The sequence below is a fragment of the Epinephelus fuscoguttatus genome, linkage group LG7, assembly GCF_011397635.1.
Source record: "Epinephelus fuscoguttatus linkage group LG7, E.fuscoguttatus.final_Chr_v1".
NCBI lineage: Eukaryota > Metazoa > Chordata > Actinopteri > Perciformes > Serranidae > Epinephelus > Epinephelus fuscoguttatus.
This window is the reverse complement of record NC_064758.1, coordinates 11,251,949-11,270,293: the sequence shown is the minus strand read 5'-3', so window position 1 is coordinate 11,270,293 and position 18,345 is coordinate 11,251,949. Positions and strand designations below refer to the sequence as shown.

The 18,345-nt window shown below is 41.6% G+C and overlaps 1 protein-coding gene across 1 annotated transcript in view; it reads right to left on the bottom strand.

Moving 5' to 3' along the window:
- The window catches only part of hdac7a (histone deacetylase 7a), a 76,767-nt gene extending 59,751 nt beyond the window's left edge, over window positions 1-17,016 (bottom strand). Inside the window, exon 1 of the mRNA XM_049580638.1 lies at window positions 16,826-17,016. Within this exon, the coding sequence (XP_049436595.1) occupies window positions 16,826-16,844 (19 nt within the window). The 5' untranslated portion in view covers window positions 16,845-17,016. The remainder of the gene's footprint in view (window positions 1-16,825) is intronic.
- Window positions 17,017-18,345: the final 1,329 nt, after the last annotated feature.

Genomic DNA, 18,345 nt, shown 5'->3' with positions numbered 1-18,345 from the left:
GTTATGTGTTTTTGTGATTGCATGTGTCTATGTGGATTGACATAAAGTGTGTGTGTAAGCTTATATATGTGAGTGTGTGTGTGTGTGTGTGTGTGTGTGTGTGTGTGCGAGCGAGTGTGTGCACATATGTGTGTGTATGTGGTTAGTCCATTCAATTACACAATCTACCATGCAGTCTGAATCACATCCGGTTTCGAGCTGAAAATAACAAAACCACAGGGTGACAGAAAAGCAGCGCAGCAGGCAACCGCCCACAGGGAGAGAGGAATACACTTACACACATATATATACACACATACACACACACACACAGTCCATCACTGGTCAATTTCCACAAACAACATCTATTTTATCTAAAAAGAGCTTTCCTTTGCAGAGCTGGTGCACATGCTGGTTTTATCTTTTGATGAAAAAGATTTTAGACTAAAAATGCTTTTCAAAAGATTGTCAAAGCTTCCACAAGGTATATGCAACTGTATGAAGTAACTGCTAAAATAAGATACTGCCTATATACATTGGTAAGTCCATATATGGGGTTATTGACCTTTTATGAGAAATCAAATATCAGCCGGTCCTTGTTTTTTGTTGCAAAGGAAATCCCTGCTGGTTCAACACTGTTACAGAGAGAGTGGTCGGTAGAGAAAGTTTTAAGCTTCAGGGCCAAACTGTTGGAATCAGAAACACGATCAGTCAAACCTGAATGTAAATCATACTGAGATGGCTCAGTTAAAAACAATCAGTCTGACGTATGTAGCCTTTTTGTCAGTACTATATAGGGCAGGATGTGGTCAACTGTGTGCTACAGAGTTGCCTCCCACCTGCAGAGATGTGCTCCTGCTACAACATTTGACACGAGAAGACAAAATTAAAAAAAAAAAAAAAAAAAAAAAAAAAAAGCCTCTGCAAAATTAAATTGAAATCCTCACAGACTGACGGTCAGAGGAACGAATGTAGACTCACAGGATGCTTAAAACAGGAGTAGAGAAAATTAATGCTTCTTTATGTCCAGTGACTGAAGCTGGGTCTCAAAACCCAACACTTGTTTGGAGCCAAAACGTGTCTGTCTAACCAAATGTAGAAAACTGTCAAGTAACAAAAGCCACTAATGTCATATTCTTCAAATAGTTCCTTATTTAATTTACTTTTTAATTGTAGAACATCTAAGTTTAGGTCTAGATGTGGTAAACATTAGGCTTCTTTTGTTAAATGTAAAAAATGTTTATTAGTTCTCAGAGTAAGCTACTTAAAGGTCCGCTGTGTAAGATTTGGTGACATCCATGAGGACTGCAGATTTTAACAAGCTGAAACTTCTCCCAGTTAGAATTCCTTCAGTGTTCACTGGACAGAAGGTTTTTACCAGGAGCCAAATTATCTGCAGAAGTCTCTTTCTCTCCAAAGCAAACAGGCCGGGTGATTTAAACCAGTAAAAACACAGAATAAAACAGTTTCACATTTTAAAATCTGTGGTTGCTGAGGGGCTGCTTACTGTGGTGGGCAATATGAAAACACAATTGGCCCCTTCTAAAACCAGTGTTTGGTTTGTCCGTTCTGGGCCACTGTAGCAACATGTCAACATGAGGATCTCGGTAGGTGAGGACCCGCACCCTATGTAGACATAAATGCCTCATTCTAAGGTGGTGAAAATATAACAACTCTTTTTTTTTACAGCTGATTATACACCAAATAAATCTATATTCCATTTCTGCCCATATATCCTCCTAAATCCCACACACAAGCTTTAACTTTTAAGAACTGGCTTCTTTTATTAAACAGAAAAAATGTTGGGGTTTTTTTTGTGGAAAAACATGGTAAGGTATTGAAAGAAAGTATAGTATTGATATCAATACCAAAACCAGGTATCATATCGACACTAAAAGGTAAAACGATTCTCAGGCCTACCTATGACACATAAAGACACTCCACATCAAGTGGTGTTAATTTACAGTCCGTGTCTGTTGTTTCATTTTTCTGTAGTGAGGCAGTATCTCTGTGTAATGACGTAATAAAAGTTTTTGTCAAGAGAACACAATTTGGGGCATCTGGAGGAAATTTACTGTCAAAAAAAACCCATTGAACATAAAAGTTAATTTATGATGTATCCACATGCAAAAATAAATGTACAAATGCATTCAACTTATTCCACTTAATTAAGAAAACCGCAGGGCTTTGTGAGTGTGCGTGTCACGGAGCCTCCTCTGTGAGCAGTTGCATGTCTGATTCTTTATCTCCCATGTGCGGACAGTGTGTCACTGTTAAAAAACACAGCACATGTGCTTGTATAAACACGAAGGAGCCTGTTTTACGTAACAGAGGAGGGTATGACCCGTATTTCCACTAATTATGAAACACAGTGGTCTCAGTAAGCTGTTTTAACAGAGTTAAAGTACAAGCATACGCTCACAATCTGCACAGTGGAGTTAGCGGGGATGGGAGTTTTAGAGGAAAGAAAGAACAAGGGAAGGGATTAGAAAGATAAAAGTGACTGAGGAGGAGTAGGAGAAAGTCTGAAAGAGGATAAGAGAAGGTGAATGGAGAGGTGGAATCAGTGAGAGGGAGAAAGAAGAAGATAGGGTGAGAGAAAAAAAAAAGAGAAGTTGAGAGCGCTGTAATAATGTTTGGCCTTGGTCTGCCAGCGGGGTCCTTCCCCTTAAGAAGCCAACAGGAATGTCAGGAATGCTGCATGAGAAGAAAAAGGAAGGAGTGGAGGAGAGGGGGAGAAACAGGGGAGGATGATGGGAAAGAAAGAAACGCCAAGAAGGATGAGGAGGAGGAGGAGGGGGGAGGAAAGCAGGGAATCCAGAGTGAGATGAAGATAGAAGGAGGGAGACGGGAAGATGAAGGCCAGGAGAAATATGAGACACTGAGGAAAAGACTTATTATCTTTAGAGGGCTGAGTAAACACAAGAACAAAGAGGATGAAAATAATAAGGCAGGAAAATATTTGGGAGGAACGACTTGAACTCTATTTGTGTTTTTATTTTTGCACATGCGGATATTCATGTATGCACGCAACCATGTGTTTGTGTGTTTACATACTTACATACGGTATGAGAGAGTTTCAGGGTGTGGTCAGCTGCAGTGCTGAACTGCTCTGAAACGTTTCTAAATGCAGCTGGATTTCCTTTCAAAGTTTCTCTCTGCCAGTAATGTCAGTGCCAGAAATCTCACACCTGCAGTATTCGACAGAAAATACTCTCTTTTCCGTGTGTGATGGCTCCTTCAATAAAAGTCTGCCTCAGTCTTGTGGCGGTCAGTTGATAATCATGAGATACAGACAGACAGAGACTTTGCACATCAGCACGTACACGCTCAAATTGTGTGTGACCCTGCTGCTTCATGGAAGATAACGTGGAGGCTGCAGGGTTATTTAAAGCACCCAGTATGCAGAATGCTGCTATTGAAGAAAATTACACATTTCTCCTCCAGAAACTGAGCTCACTGAAGACATACTCACAGTACTGCCCTATACAACGCCAAACACAGGGGGAGAGCGGGGTACAACCTAACACATTTTAGTTTGGGCTGAATTTTATTACTGTTTGGGATGAATTATGTTTTTGTTTCATTCTAACAACATGCACATCTCTGCAACAAGTAAACTGTTAGGCTATTGTTTTTTTCTAGAACGTACCTTTCTTCTACAATTGCACTGAGAAGTGGTGGAAGTACCCATGGTTGGGGTTAATTGTTTTACACAATTAATTCAATACAATTCTATCTATATGTCTCCATCTACATTAGGGGAAGGACTGGTATCTGTACAGGTATCAGAATGGGTAACCTAGATCAACATGTCAAAATATGAGTGTTGAATGTATGAATATTGATTGAATATTGAATATTGAATTGAATATTGAGACTATGAAACTGTGTATTAATAAGATACCAGATAAGAGACAGATTAAAAATACAAAGTACATCTCATTTAATTAAGGACATTAGTTTAAAGTTAACATAAGTTTGAAGTGCAAAAATAGAGAAAATGTGCTACCGGTGGCTTAGCGGTAACATCGCGTTACAACTAACCCTGCCGGGTGGAAATTTTTATCAAGCTTAGCTAACACTTGCTGGGAGTAGGATACATAGTTCAAAATGGTGCTATGTTTTAGGCAACAAGACAGTTGTTAAGATGATAAATGGTTGGATTCGGTGACTTACATCGACAACTCAAAAATCGAAAAACAAGTATGACAAATAGGGTTGCCACCTTGGATATGGTGACTATGGCCCTGTCAGCATGCATAATTAGGCAACAGTTGTCTGGGTGCGCAAAGGTGAAGTGGCTGGTCTTGTCATACAAAGTTTGATGGAGTGTCAACTGGACAATATGGAGATATTTGCATCTTGAAAGCCAGACTACAAATGTGGATAGACAAAGAGAAACATACGCAAGCCTAAGACGTGGTAAGATACGATATTCCTCACTATATGAAATAACAAGATCTGTATAATGGGTTGTAAAGAAATTCGTCAGGATTTTACTTTGTAGACAATTGATCTGTATTTATAGCGTGACCGGATGACAGCACAATGATGTGTGTGGTATCATTGGAAAGCTCTGCTCCTGCGCTTTCATGTGATATGCGTGACATTTCTGTGCAACCGAGCATTCGCGAGTAATCCATCCAAGAGTAATGTGTGTGCAGAGCTGTATGAAAGATCTATTATACATCATTTTAGTGTAACTTTATCATTTTTTTTCGCTGTGAAAACATTCGGAAAGCTACAATTCCGCTGTTTCATGTGATATGCGTGGCTTCTCGCTATGACGCACGGTCGCGGAGAAAAATCATAGAGAAGAACAGGTGTGAATTTGGACGCACTATGCGTCATTCTGGATGGACTCCTTGGCCTGCTGCTGCTGCATTTTCCCCAAAAAACAGGACAAATTGTGTCCCGGGAGAGATTTTTTTTCCCGGGACAGCTGATGAAAAAAGAGAACAATTCTGGGAAAAACGGGATGGGTGGCAACTCTAATGACAAAGAAATTTACTTATGTCGGTTGAAAACACTCTTTGTCACTGAACTCATCTGAAACACGTCCAATCTCTGTGCATTTTTGTGGGTCACTGTTTGGTGGTATTGTGGTTGACTGGCCAGAAACACTAAAGGATCTACCCTGTGTAACCATATTAAAAGTCCACGTGACAGTTTAGCCCATGTTAGGTTGTGCCCTGCGCTGCCCTTCCTATAAAAGGACCACAGTCTAACTTTTGAAGATGTTTTTTTATCATATAAAACATTATTATGCCATAGGAATGTAGCATTTCTGCAAGAAATTATAAAATTTGCAGTACCGGTACTCTTAATTACAGAAGAACAGCGAAAACATCAGCTAAGACAAGACTTCTACTGGTGTAGCAACTGGCTAGCTAGTGAAATAGCCACAGCTAGCCGTAGCTAAAGCTAGCTGAAAACTATTGTCATTCATTATCAGCTGACACCTTTTGTTACATTTGTATGATTCATATGTTGCAAATCTGTTGAAACTTTACTTTCTTTCCACAAACATGGTTGGAAAAGTCTCATAAAAAAAGACCCGCTTTTGTCATTTGTTGGTCTTGAAAAGTTGATATGAAACATACAAAGTAATTACCATAAAAATGTTGGCATTGTACATTTGTACAGACCACGGATATGTGACATTTGTATGTTATTATGTAGCGTCATTTTTCAACAATGCTGTGATCAACATGTGGTTAGCTTTAGGCACAAAAAACACTTGGTTACTGTTAGGAAGAAAATATGTTTTGGCTTGAAATATCAGGTTTTTGGTGCAAAATTGCAGCTAAAAAAGCAGAGATGTCTTGGTAACAACAGCCTCTTCTTATGGCACTATCACCGCTGGAAAAAAGATATCCACAGTAATACCTCACTAAAGAACTAGTTTTGTTGTTTGTTGGTCTCAAACATCGGTCTGCAGCTTAGCAGGCGCCTCTCCTGTTTTCATGCTATCCGCTGTCCCCTCCACTTCCTGTTGACAAACATCGATATGATACATATAAAACGTGCAAATGTAACATATCCATGGTTTGCAGAACTGTACAATGCTATCATTTCATTCTGGTGACTGGGCTGTCCACATAACTAAATAAGACAGAGGCTAAATTGATTCATGATTCTTTTTTCGACTTCATTGGAATTCACACAAGTTAGTGTGTTAGTGTTTAATCTACATTTAATTCATGTGTTTAATGGATTAAACTGATTATGTCTATTTAATAAAATTATTAGAACAGGAAAACTTCCTGTTACTCTGCCCCAGCAGTGTTATGCATTATTCTAATATGATTAAACCCACAAATTAGTTTTGCTGTGCTATATACTGGAGCGGTTTGTTAACAAGTGAAACCACATACAAACCATTTATTTTCCATTAGATGAACTGATGGATTCATTTCATGAACATGACTCTCTGCAAGGGCATAGGTTTCATTTCAACATTTGAGGAGATATATGTCAAACAAAGCGTTTGGGCGTCCTCTGCCAGAGGATTTTGAATGTCAAACACTTTAATTTCCTGCATTCTGGTGGGTTTTTTTTTTGCATCAATTAATGGTGTAAATGTCCTTGATTTTGTCTGCTGCTTTTATGTCTTTACTGCGCGGAACAAATGCACATCTTTTAAACATTAAGGGGGATGTGTTCCCTGCATCCAGCCAAAATGTACGCCTATGACTGTGAGGTACATAGCTGCCTCTGCACCGTAGAGATGTACTCCAGCTACAGCATGACATTTGATAGGATAAGTGATCCTCCACAAACACAAAACTGTTTGCAAGATTAAACTGAAATCCTCACAGACTATCTATCAGAAGGATAGATGCAAAGGCAGGAGCAGGAACCGACCGGCTGAAATACTAAATAAAGAAAAGTACCAAAAGTTGGCATGAATGTCTGCCTAAATTCCTGAAGTCGTTTACTCATTCTGTCATTTATAGTCCCTGGCTGAAATCACATTTCGCCAGGTTTAGCCTATTTGGTTTAAGCAACATTCTTGTACATGCGTTTATCTTGAGAAAACATTTAACATTTGAGAGCTTCTTTTATTGAATGAAAAGAGGATTTTATTACTTTCTGCTTTAGTGATAGCATGTCGGATGAAATGCATGAGCCTAATGAAGAAGAAAAGCATCTGTATTATAGGATTGCTCTGCAGTACACCATCTAAATTACCATAAAATGTACCAGAAATATAATATATATATAAGTAATGTTGATACATTTCAGCATCTTTAAATAACGCTCTAACCTCACATCTATCATAAAGGTCATAAGGTGATTCAGTGTTCCACACATCATAAACTAATGACTAAGCCAAAAACATACTCATATCCCACGCAATTACATTACACTGCATATACAGTACAAACATAACTGGAAACCCAAACAAGGCACACTCATACGTTCCCTCACAGACTGCACACATATTTAAAATGTTTCCCTGGTGTGTGTGCGTGTGTGAAAAAGGAGAGACAGAGTGAGTGTCTGACTCGCCGTGTCGAAAGCCTCAGTGACATGTGCAGTCCGCAGAAACACAATGGATCGCTGACAGACATTTTCCACAATAGAGCAATGGTGTCATGTGTTCAGTCATCACGGCCCAGTGTTGAGAGGTAAAATAAAGAAGTAATGTGACTTTTTCTTCCCAGGGGCACGTAGAATAATAAGAGCAATATTACAGACATCGATCAATTTCAAACTGTAAATATTACATAAAGAAAACAAACAGCAGACAAATCCAAGAAAGTAACACCACCAAAACAGTTTGACAGACAGGAGATCTCTGGGAAGTGTAGTGCAGAAACGCCACAGCAAAGACAGAGAATGAGGTTTTAAATATAAAGATGGCTGCATCCGAATGAATTGCAGCCTCTTTTGGATGTTTGATCTGGTTAAATTGAAAGTGAGCTGAGGTCAACCCCCGGTGACAGCACAAGCCGAGTGTATAATGATGGGCTGAGGATCCTTTACACCCTAAGGATGTTTGGAGTTATGGCAAGTTGTTCAAAACACAGCAAGAAACCATAGCAACCGCAGGAAAATCCCAGGCCTATCAACAGCACACAAACACACACACAGACACACATATATGAACCCTCAAAACGTAAAGTCAAATCAAATCAAAACTCACCCTTTCAACACCCACCATTCTGAACAACAACAAGCCTGAGGAGCGTGAGTGTGTGTGTAGGAAACACCCAGACGGGCCAAAAATAGCTCGACACTCGCGTTCCCCATGTCTCGCTTTCAGTCCCTCGCTCTCTCTGTTTCTCTTTCTTTCTTTCTCTATATACGTCTCTCGCTCGTTATAAACCATTGGTAGGAAAAAAATAAGTTAATGTTCCCATACGGAAAATATCACCCACTTACGAGCGCGCTTGAATGTGAGAATATCAGACTGAGTGTATGATTGAGTGTATGGAGAGAATAATGACTATGTTGGCATAACTGTTGCACAAGGGGAAACATAAAGCTTCTCACAAGAGGGAAACATTTGTAGGTTGAAATTTGTTTGTCTGACACATTGAGCTGGTGAAAGAAGTCAGACATTCCTTAAGAATATTGGAGAAAATGATAAAGTTACCCTGGTATTATTTTTTTTGTCAAAATGGAGTTAGTTTAGGATAAAATAATATAACTGCGGATATGCTTTGGCCACGTAGGTCTTACTGTGCTATATTCTCCTGCATTTTCCCCCCTGTTTTTAGGATGCTGTCACACCCACAGATATTTTGCCTTGGTCCAAACCATGGTGGCAACCTTGTCAGTTTGTTTAGCTTCAGGATCCCCAATTACAAGTGAAGCAGGACTTGTAAACAAAAGTCACATGGACTCACAAGTAGCATGTTTACTGGACAGTTTTAGTAACCTGTCATCCAGCGAAGGTTGGAGATTTTTAAACAAATGTAATTGCAGTTAAATAAGCAAAGCATGCTGGCGTTGACTTGTGTCTCTGGCAGTGTCAACCTGAGCTATATTAAGATCTGAGTGTGCGCTAAAAAGATCTCTTTTCTTATTTTCATAGCCTTGGCCATCACAGCTTTCGGTTACAATAACATTGCACTCGCTCAAGTAATTGCTGAAATCTCAGAATGTGTCGACATCGATATAGCAAAGTATGATAAGGCAAGGATGAGACGCTCAGACAAGCAGACAGGTTGTAAACTAGTCTGCAGTTCAGCTAGATTATCCACAGCACTTTGGTGGAGGTAAACACAGCTATGGCAAGTATGGTGGGTCAAATCTGAACCAAGAAATCAGTCTGTAAACTGTGACTGTTCTTCTTTTTCTTGTTAAATTAAGTTTGACTAACTTGTCTAATCTAACTGATCATGTTTCTTGTCCTGTCTGACCACTTTTTTCACCACATTCTGAATCTCAGCAATAAAATTTCATGAAGACTATGGGATTAATGTTGCTGTAAAACTGTCTGGTGTGAGCAGACCTTCACTTAAAGGAATGAGGGGAGAGACTACCAAAATAAAACCCTATTTGTAATAAACATATATCACATGGTTGGCCCAACAGTCATAATCAATTCTGATTTTTATTCAAGGAGAATGTGTTGCACTCGAATACTGAAGAGTATATCTGATCAACAGTGGGACACGGTATGTGGGTGGAAGGGTTCTGCTCTGGGCCCTACAAAGGCTTGCATGTCACTGTTCATACTGAGATGTGTGTTTTGGGGACATTTCCTGTTATTAGATAAGATTGTTCTCATTCTTTGACAGACCACAGAACAGTTTTCATAGAGCCTCACAATTCCTGCTATCTTCATGTAATTATTTATTAACACTTTTGTTGAAGTTATTATTCTCACAGGGCCAAATAAAGGGGAAAAGGTACGGATATTTGGCCACCATGTTAAGAGGCACTCTCTGCTCTCCAGCACACAAACACATCTAATACAAAACTGATCTGTTTGCCTTAAAAATGAACTCTCCTCATGAGGTAAGCCAGGGGTCAGGCTCAGCCATAGTACAGTACAGCAGCCTGGAGCTGGCAAAGGTTCATCTCTTTGTTCACTTCACTTCAGTGGTGCAGGTAACAAAGGGAAGGGGCTTACATCTGAGGCTCTGAAACCTTTAGGCAACCCTGTAACCTAAACCTGAACCCCCATCAACATTATTTCAGGATAACACTAACTGTAGCATTTAAAGCTACAATTGCTAATGTTTTTAAAAATAACTTTTAGTCATATTTGCTGAAACTGTCACTACATCCACACAGTAGTACATGAGGCACTGAAAAATAAATCAAGTCCCTCCTCAGTGCTACTAAGGCCCCAATCACACAGAAAACGTTTTAGCAGCTGGAGGTGGCTTTTTGTAATTGTTTTAATGAGAATTCAGTCCTTTACTTGCTGTTTTTGCATTGCTACGCACCTCGCGCACTGCATTCTAGACACCTGGCATTTTTGCCTGAGTGGTCTGAACTCCTTGAGTTGGAAAAACTTCAACTCAGAGCAGAAAAGCACCCCACGTCATCTCCGCTAGAGGAGAAACTGGTGGTAGCAGTTGCTGGATACCCAGAGCTATACGACTTTACAAACCACAGTTACCCCGAACTCAACAGAAAACAGCAAGCGTGGAAGCATATAAGTGCAGTACTTGAAATGGTCATCATCGAGGTGAAGCTCCTGGACCAACTGGTGGTACTCCTCATGATCCACCCTCTTTTTTAGGGTCTCATGTACTCACACACATTTCTGTTTCCCTGTGCCCAACTATTTGCAGACACCCTCTTATACTTAGTCTCTATATACAGACTCTACATTCAGTGAATGTAGAGTCTGTAGGCAAACCCTGGTTTCCGGTTGTAGGCTGTTTGTGGTCCGCGTGATATTGATCAATCACATTTGAGCTGGCTGCAGTTGTTGCCAGGTTGAACGCTCCGTGCGGTGAACTAACGAGGCGGAACATAATTGGCGTCACTGCAAACTCTGAATCCATTGCAGTGGTTCAGTATATTTATTTATATATAAACGGAAGTCGAAAACGGAGGTTCGTCTTCTCTGACCAAATCAAACAGGAATGCCAAAAAATTGGGGGTGTGCCCCCAGAGGCTGTATCGCCATCTGCCGGAAGTCAGACACTGAATACAGCCGTTGTGTTCCGAGAATGTCTTATCCTCAACCAGAGCGAGAGCAAGTACCCTCTGCCTGTCCATTTTAGGAACTGGGTACTAATTACTGTGAAATAAAGTGAATAAATACATTGATTACACTGGAAGGTTAGGGTAAGGCAGTGCTGTGTGCCTTGTGTTTTGCAACCAGCAGAACGTTTTCTGTGTGATCGGGGCTTAATGGCATTTGCCAGAATCCACTGCAGCTGGTGGAAAACAACCAATCAGAACCGAGGAGTCTCCTAATGCAGCTGTCAGTCATGCAAATCACTGCTCATGAACTGCAGTCAAACGGTCAGTCTAGGCTGTGCTGATCAAATATGAATCAAGATTCTGTTACTGCATTTTTTGACTCAAATGCAAACATATGTTAGTGTACTATTAAGCTGTGAATGACAAGTTTGCTCCAGCTGGTGGGTGGTGCTTCAGTTTGGCTCAACTGTTTTATACATGGATGCCGAGTCACAAACTTACTCATGTCACAGCTAAACAGTACACTAAAATACGCTTGTGAAAACATTTGAAGTGAGAAATAGGCAATGTAACACAGTCTTGATTAATAAATATCACACAGGAGGGAGTGCTGTTGTTCTGAATATCAGCACAACTCTGATGCGGTCATACGCACAAGGCTGCAGACCAGTGAGTTAACAGCTTGATCAGACAGTACTGTTGCTACGTCTCCTGACGTCATAATGAGCATGGTTTGCAGTAAAATATCCAGGCTTCTTCTTTGTCCTCTTCTGATGACCATTCATTATCTAATCATATTCCTCTTTGTGGTGCGAAGTTTGTTAGAGCCTCCCTCAATGTGGGCTAATTAATGGTTAATGCCACTACTGGTTCAGAACACTTAAAGCAGAGTGATACATGCAAAGTTACAAGTCCCAGTGCTGTTGTATTCATTTGATCAGCGCTGCTCAGTTTGACAATTTGATTGCAGCTCACGAGACAGGACTGACCGCTGCATCTGAGACTCCTTGGCTCTGATTGGTTGCTTTCATGATTCTTGCAAATACCATGAGAAGCACTTCGACGAGGCAGAGGAACCAGTCTTTTTTTTTTTCATAGGTTATCTGTCTCATGCACTACTGTGTGGATATATTGACACTACAAAACTGACAAAAATGTTTTTATAAAGGTTACCAACTACAGCTTTAATATGTGGCATAAGGTAAAAGATTTTCCATACCACAGCTGAATGTTGTTTGTTTGTTTGTTTTTAAATTGGGATGTTTCATAGTTTTCATACACTGTCTGTCTGGCTAAGATAAGACGAAGTAAGATAAACTTTATCGTCCCTGCAGGGAATTTGATCTTGGCTGTTGTAACCCTGCAGCGAGTGGATGAAAACAGCAACAAACACCATCATACAGCTGCTACGCTTTATACACACTGAGTTTGTTGGGTCAAGACACATCAGGCGCGCATATCTGCTATCTATCTATGTCATCGATGATCGATGAAATTGAAGCGTCTCGGTCGGGAACTTGTGTTTTCTCTGGTGTTTTGAGTGAAAGGTTACACCTCTGCTCTCCACTGTGCCTTCTGTGGGAATTTAAGACATGGAGCGAGAGAGCGAGCGAGAGAGACAGATGGGTTTTCCTCGCAGGATATCCTGTTCTAAGTAGAGCTGCTGGGCCCACTCTGACCTGCTCACCCCTCTTGACCCCTGACCCGCCCATAGTTTAGGCTCACATCTCCCGACGTTTCCTAATCGCCCAAATCTCTTCGTATTCTCTCAATCTCAGTGTGGCCCCTTCGCTTTCTCTCCTTCCTAACTCCTCTGTCATACTCACAGGTGTCACTTTAATTTCCCCTTTTTCCTTTTCCTCTTTGTTCCTTTGTCTGCGCCCACTCAATCTAGTGCCAGGCTTCTTTTCCGTCCTCATACCCTTTATGTTCGTTCCTCTTTCTAAAAGCATTTACCCTAAAATCAAGAAATGAAACTATTTACTCATCTTAATTTTTTATGCAATGATTTAATCCTATAAATCTGAATTAGTTCAAGCAATCACCACCAATCAACACACCTGTCACTCATGAGTTTGATTAAAAAACATTTTCTTGCAAATAAGTGATTTATGCATTATCACCAAGTGTATGTGCTGCATCTGAATGTACAAGCTGGTCTTTTATTACAAAGTATTAGCTTTAAGATACATCCATATCCCGAGCATGAATTACCATCCTTGCTACTTTTTATTGGCTGTCCGGAAAGTGTAGACCATCACATCACACTCTGATATATAAATAACTAGCATCTATATGTTAGTAAGTGTATTGCATAGCTGGTCAGTAACACAGGACTGCGCTCACTACTTTCACCTGCATTGATCTGTTTTTATGTCACTCTTTCCACCATGCAAGGTGTGTTTAAAGACAGCTGAGAAATGTCAGAAATGTCGATGTCACAGGTGTGGAAAAAAGCTGGAAAAGAAGTGTATTTTGCAAAGTGTTATATATCCTCTTTGTCACTTTCCTTGCAACCCCTGTTCCTCCTTGTTCTTTTTCACTCTCAGACTTCTTCCCTCTATTTTTAACGATGTTCCATCCACCATAATTTTCACTTGTTTTTCTGATCACAGTGCAGTTCCTGTGCGTCACAAGCTGAAAAAGAATACCCTCCTAATACTATCTTGGAGCAAGTGAAAATAAAATCTGTCAACGAGCCCGAGGGTATTTGTTGCCAACGTTTTCTTGAATAAAGTGTAATTTTCTCTGTACTACTGCTGTGTTCTGCCATATTTTCTCTTGTTTCAGGAACATATCGTTGCAGCACATTTCTGGAAATAGCGGTGATGATGTCACTGCTTTGGCAATGCAGACTTAAAAATCACACACAAGGAAAGCACCACCATAATTATAAAAGTCTTAAGTTGACTACAAACAGAGAGAAAAAAATCCATCAGGTGGAGTTTCGTGCCCTCTGAAGCTCTATTCTTCGTCTTCTCCCACTTTCTCTTCATGTCTCTCCATCTGTCTCTTTCATTCTCTCTCATTCACCCCCAGCCCTCCCACCCAGCACGATAACTGGAATCCATTAGCTGATGAATGGTTGTTTGTGTTTTTTTAAGCTCAACAGCGCCGCCCACGGCCTGCGTGGCCAAAGAGGGCGATAACAAAATATTTGCTGTGATTAGAGGAATAATTAGCCAATCGTCCTCTGACCTGCGAGCCAACCCCGGGGTCAAAGAGACACAGAGCGGGGCTGCTTCCCAGGTGGTTTCCCATGAAAACCATCACGCCGCAAAGATATAGTGGAGTCATTGTCTGCAGACAGGTGACACTCACAAGCAGAGCACATGCATTTCTATGTCCCGTATGTCTGGGAGAGTTTGCTGCTTGCATCTGAGCGTATGTGCATGTGTGTAAGAATCCCAGCGGACACAGCGCATAGTTTATCCAGAGAGACTGCGCTGGAAATCAACACTTCCTGCTTCCTGTGGCGAGAGGAAGTGCTACCGTCGCTGTCCCCTTATCGCCGGACACACAGGCAGAGCAGAGGGAGGAAGGCAGGGAGGGAGGGAAGAGGAAGAGGAGAAGGAGACGGAGGGTGGTCAAGCAGGCTAGACAAAGGGAGAGGACTGGCTGTGGCTGTGTTCACCAGTTGTTGGGGGTTTTTTTTTTGGGAGAGGGTTTCTGGCAAAAAAATTGCAAAGATGATGAGGAGAACATGTAAAATGTCTCTCGCAGGCTTGTCAAACTGCAAGTAAACATAGCCTCTAACACTCATCTGAAAAATATGAAATCATGATTTTTTTTTAAAAAACGGGAACTACACCCAATTACAAAATTCCTACATGTTATTCCTAGGGTGTTAGACTGTCCAGAAATATTGGAGACATGAACAACTCTCCCAAATCCAAAAACTAGAGTGCTAAAACTCAAATTTGATGTCATAGTGTATAAAATCCGGAGCTGCTCCACAGAAAGTGAATGGTGAAAGATGTTCTAGATGATGCTGAGAGCACCCAGGGGACTCTTCTGAGTATAAGGGTACATTTTCTGATTCAGAACTGAGAGCACTACAACAGAATGAAGCTAATTTGGGAATAAATTCTGTGGGTCCACTTAATCAGACACCCATTCATTGTCTATGGAGCAGCTCCAGACTTTATACTCGTTAACATCACAACTTATTTCTCTGATTTCTTTCTTTTCGGGAGAGTAGCTCATGTTCACAAATATTGATGAAACTTTCCTAGGCCATGGGAATAACATATTAGAATTTTAATTTCAGGTGCTCCCCCTTAAGATCCAAAACTTCCTCAGCTTTTGGTTGCATGTCAGTAGGGTGGTGACAGATCAAACTAGCAGATACAGGGGGAGACTATTTATAGTTTACATGACACAAAAATATAGATTTCCCTTGCAATATGTTGCAGGCCACTTAGAGCAAATAAATGTATATAGTGGACGAAACTGTGGATGAAAAGACTTCTTTTTCACGTTGGTAGGAGCAACTGCGTGTAGCATGCATGCAGATATAGATGAGCTGCAGGCAAGGAGAGATGAGGAAGGAGACAGAGAGTGACAAAGATTGTCAGGAAAGTTTGCAGCAAGTGTAAAAATAATGCAACAAGTTGGATGCATTTTGCAGGTTGCAATCAAAATGTATCAACTTGCACCTTATTGTGAAGGAGCAGGAGAGACACAACGAGAAAGACAGAGGGAGAGAGGGGGGGAAAGAAATGTTTGGGATCAGGGTGGGGAAGCTTTCAGCACTTGGGATTGTCCCAGATGGACACAAGCCGCTCCCTCCCTTTATAAACAGCCTCTGGCTTCCACCTCTCCTCTAACTCTCCTCTCCGTCATTCTCTTCTTCTTTCCTTTAATGCCTGTTGTACACAACTTAACTCCCACTTTGCAGGAACTCCGGGACCCTCAGCAGAAAATAAGAACAAATTGACACTTTGTTTTTTCCTCTTTACCTCTGACAATTTCATCTGCACCCCCAGCACCACCACCACCACCCCCCAATCCCTGCCATTTCCAAAGTCAACACACCACTAAATGCCGGGCTGACTCACTTCCACTGTGGGTGGCTCTGTTTCCAATTTTCTCACCACCTCAGCCAACCCACCACCACTGAAGAAAAGAGAAAACTTTTTGTCCAGAAAACAACAAAATAGGTAGCCAAGCAGACATGCAAAATGCACAGGCAACTTTTCCAGGTTGCTTAGTGTTAAAGGGACAAAGGCGTGCACATAGATGCCGAGAGGAGACACGGGAGGAAAGCAAGCATGCTTCTCCCACTTCTTTTGTGGCTCTGAAATGGTTAGCCCTGTTTTCCTTCCTTTCTTTCTCTTTGGGAGAGCGTGGGAGCGCCCTCAGAGTGCTGCAGAGAAACCACGGGGCTCATAACAACAGGAGGAAGCCGGTAACTTGAGTAACTTTGGGCCGGGGCAGAGAGCGAGAGGGGGATAAGGAGAAGAAGTGGGACGGGGAGCAGAGGAAAGGACAGAGAAGCGTTTCACATCTTCACATGTCCCCACGTTTTGAAAACATGAAATCTGAGCTGTAACAAATAAAGAAAGCCACATTTACAAATGACCTGTTGCATTCCAGACTGCATTTCCAACATGCACACACACGCACGCACACGCAAAGTGGCATTTTCACACACAGTCATCCCTCTGCAACACACTCAGTGTGAAATGAGACAACTTTCCCAACCAGAGCGCTGCCTTACCCGTCTGTAGTGTGAACATTCAGCATGAGGAGTGTGTTAGAAAGTCCCGTCAGTCATGTTCACGTACAGTTCAGTCCAGAGAGATCGAGAGTGGTGAGGACACCCAAACTACACACACACTCACACACACAGGCACAGTATCAGTTCCCTCTGTCCAAGTGTTGAGAAAGTGAGGGGCCGCAACAAAAGGCAACAGAGGGAGGGAGGGAGAGATCGAGGTAGAGAGAGAGAGAGAGAGAGAGAGAGAGAGAGAGAGAGAGAGAGAGAGATTAACCCTTCTGAACTGACGGGTGGACTCTCTCCCTCCCTCACACACACACACACACACACATACACAGTTGGTTTGCCGTATCACTGACTTCTCGTGTTTTCTCTCAAGTGCCAAGAGGAGGAAGGGAGAGCAGAGGGAGACCAGAGTGTAAGTGTGTGTATTCATGGTCACCGATGTGTGTATTGTAGTATGTGTGTGTGCGTGTGTGTGTGCATTTTAAGGTAGGAGGGACAGGCTGGCTCAAGTCCAGAGGCAGCCAGCCTGGTAGAAAAAGACAATAGCAGGAAACACTATATCAGGAGGAGGCAAAATACCAGCACAAAAATAATTAACAGACAGTGAAAAACAATGACATACACCGTGGAAAACACAGCCTGCAGCCTGCGCCGAACAATGATAGTGGAAACAAGGAGCAGAAAAGGCTTTTTTTAATTGTTGTTGTTGTCGTTACCACCGGATATAAAAACCCCAAATCCAGAAAGAACTGAGGGGTGAGTGGCGACGAATGTCAGAAATGTCGGTGTTATTTTTGTACGCGCAAAAGCTTTGAGCTTTTTTTGGCATTCGTCATCATTTCGACATTTTTCAAAATTACTCTCATACTCAGTTGTGCTCGATCACAAGCATGTAAAAGCACATTCCCCATGCAATCAGTCAGCCATGACTCCCACACAAATCTCACCACCACCACCACCACCACCCACACACACACACACACACACACACACACACACACATTCCCCTGGCTGTAATCATATCTAGTGATAAGGGCAGCTTCCCCCAGCGGTCGCTGGCTCTCCGACTCCGACCACAGTGACTTACAATGGCCCTGTATTCTGAGCCTGCTCTGATTACACACACAAGGAGCTGCATTACACCCTGCTAATTCAATTTCCTCCCCTCCGGGTCAACCTTTGTGTGTTTGTGTGTGTGTATGTGTGTCAGTGCATAAGGAGGAACTGATTAAGCAGTTGTTGAAGGAAACAAGCTGCTTGTACAGAAACTGAGTGTAATAGTCCGTGGGGGGTTAATGGGGTTGTTGATCAATACCATAGTTGTTTTTCCAGATCTTGAGGTTTTTGGCAGTTGTGTGTTGGAGGTAAAACTTCATCAGCTGGAGCGTCAAAACACTGAGAATCAGGTGAGTGGTGACGTGAGCAAGTATAGCAACATACAGTTTTCAGTTACGATGGTTAATGTACGAGTTGCACCTGTTGTTGTGTATTAGAGTGATGCAGTACTCGTTCTC